The sequence below is a fragment of the Chrysemys picta genome, chromosome 1, assembly GCF_011386835.1.
Source record: "Chrysemys picta bellii isolate R12L10 chromosome 1, ASM1138683v2, whole genome shotgun sequence".
Classification (NCBI taxonomy): Eukaryota; Metazoa; Chordata; order Testudines; family Emydidae; genus Chrysemys; species Chrysemys picta.
This window is the reverse complement of record NC_088791.1, coordinates 351,462,930-351,464,668: the sequence shown is the minus strand read 5'-3', so window position 1 is coordinate 351,464,668 and position 1,739 is coordinate 351,462,930. Positions and strand designations below refer to the sequence as shown.

Sequence of the window (1,739 nt, the reverse complement as noted above, 5' to 3'; positions counted from 1 at the left end):
AAGTTTATATGCCGTCATGCTGCCCAGTTATCTGGCTTGGGTAGCACCTTCTGAGGACGTCTCTGGACTTGACTATGACCTAAGTAATCTGGTGCCATCTGTAAATGTTCCCACCTCACTGCACACACCACTTTCTAAATCCCTATAACATATTTACTGTGCTAATTCTTATAAACTGTGTAACCCCCCCTTCCTGTGTTTCTCTTCCTTCACAGGCACCTTAAGCATTTCTGAGCACGATCGACGTATCGAACACTGCATGGCAGCTTTCAACCTCACTCTCTCTGAACCTTCACCATTTATCCTAATAGGCATTCCTGGCCTGGAAGTTGCCCATCTCTGGATTTCCATCCCTTTCTTTACATTCTACATTATCGGCCTGTTTGGAAATTTCATGCTTCTGTTTGTTGTAGGCAAAGAGCAGACCCTGCACAAGCCGATGTACCTGCTGCTCTGCATGCTGGCACTCACAGATATCGGCATGTCTACCTCCCTCGTGCCGATGGCACTGTGTACATTTTGGTTCAATTTGAAAGGCATTACTGTGAGTGGCTGCCTCACCCAGATGTTCTTCATTCACACAGTTTCAGTTATGCAGTCAGCTGTCCTCGTGACAATGGCCTTCGATCGTTATGTTGCCATATGTAACCCTCTGAGATATGGCACGATCCTCACCAATGCACGAATAGCTAAGCTAGGGCTAGTGGGTTTGATGAGAGCTGTTCTCTTCATTCTGCCCCTGCCCCTGCTCCTGAGCAGTCAGCCATTCTGTGCCCACCGCATTATCCCCCATACGTACTGCGAGCATATGGCTGTGGCAAAAATGTCGTGTGGGGACATCACAGTCAACAGGACATATGGCTTGGTGATAGCAATTGTAGTCAACGGGTCAGACCTGGCACTCATTGCCCTGTCCTATGTTCTGATCATCACAGCCATCCTCAGAATCTCCTCCAAGAAAGCCCACCAGAAAGCCCTTAACACCTGCACATCCCACACCTGTGTGATGCTGATGTCTTACACTCCCTCCCTCTTCTCCTACCTGACACAGAGGTTTGGTCAAGGAATTGCTTCCCATGTACATGTCACCTTCGCTAACTTCTATCTCCTTGTCCCCCCCATGCTCAACCCTATCATTTATGGTGTCAAATCGAAAGAGCTTCGTGATAAAGTGAGCAAATACACCTGCAGAAGGTGATCACCAGAGGCCACTGACTTTAAAACTGTGCAACAAGAGGGGGAAAGGATATCTCCTCATTAATCAAGGGTGCTCTGTCCCAGTCAGCATTGTGGAAGTTTAGAATCTGAGAAGCTCCTCACACCTAATGTCTTATCTCTGCATCACCAAGTTCCCTCTCTGACCATCACCTGATCTCTTTCAGTGTCACCCATCAGTCCCCAACCCCACACACCATGTCACTCGGCCTTTCTGTGACTACCAGTCCACCAGAAGATATTGCACGTTTCTGAAGGAAGGTGGGTTTCCATTAGTTCCTGTGTGAATAGGGTTCTTAATCAGTTCGACAAACAGAAGCTACACTTTTACATAGCCAAAGGCAAAATAAGAAATTACAGTGCTGAACAGCAGTCTGGTGAACAAAATTTACCTTATTTTTCTACTTTTAATTCTTCTTTAATCCTGGAGCAGAAACCAAATGTTTCAGTTGGAATGTGTGAATAATTGTGGCTAGAGCTTGTTGCTGAGAATTTATTTTTGAGAACCGAACTGATGTGTTAAA

The 1,739-nt window shown here is 46.1% G+C and overlaps 1 protein-coding gene across 1 annotated transcript; it reads left to right on the top strand.

The window, feature by feature from the left end:
* The first annotated feature begins 259 nt into the window (after positions 1-259).
* Positions 260-1,198, top strand: LOC135984376 (olfactory receptor 52E2-like). The gene has a single exon (XM_065599427.1). It carries the CDS (start codon positions 260-262, stop codon positions 1,196-1,198), a length of 939 nt encoding a protein of 312 aa, XP_065455499.1.
* The last annotated feature ends 541 nt before the right edge of the window (positions 1,199-1,739 follow it).

Excerpts from the sequence above, each read along its gene's own strand:
- LOC135984376 (XM_065599427.1), top strand. The coding sequence starts at position 260 with ATGGCAGCTTTCAACCTCACTCTCTCTGAACCTTCACCATTTATCCTA.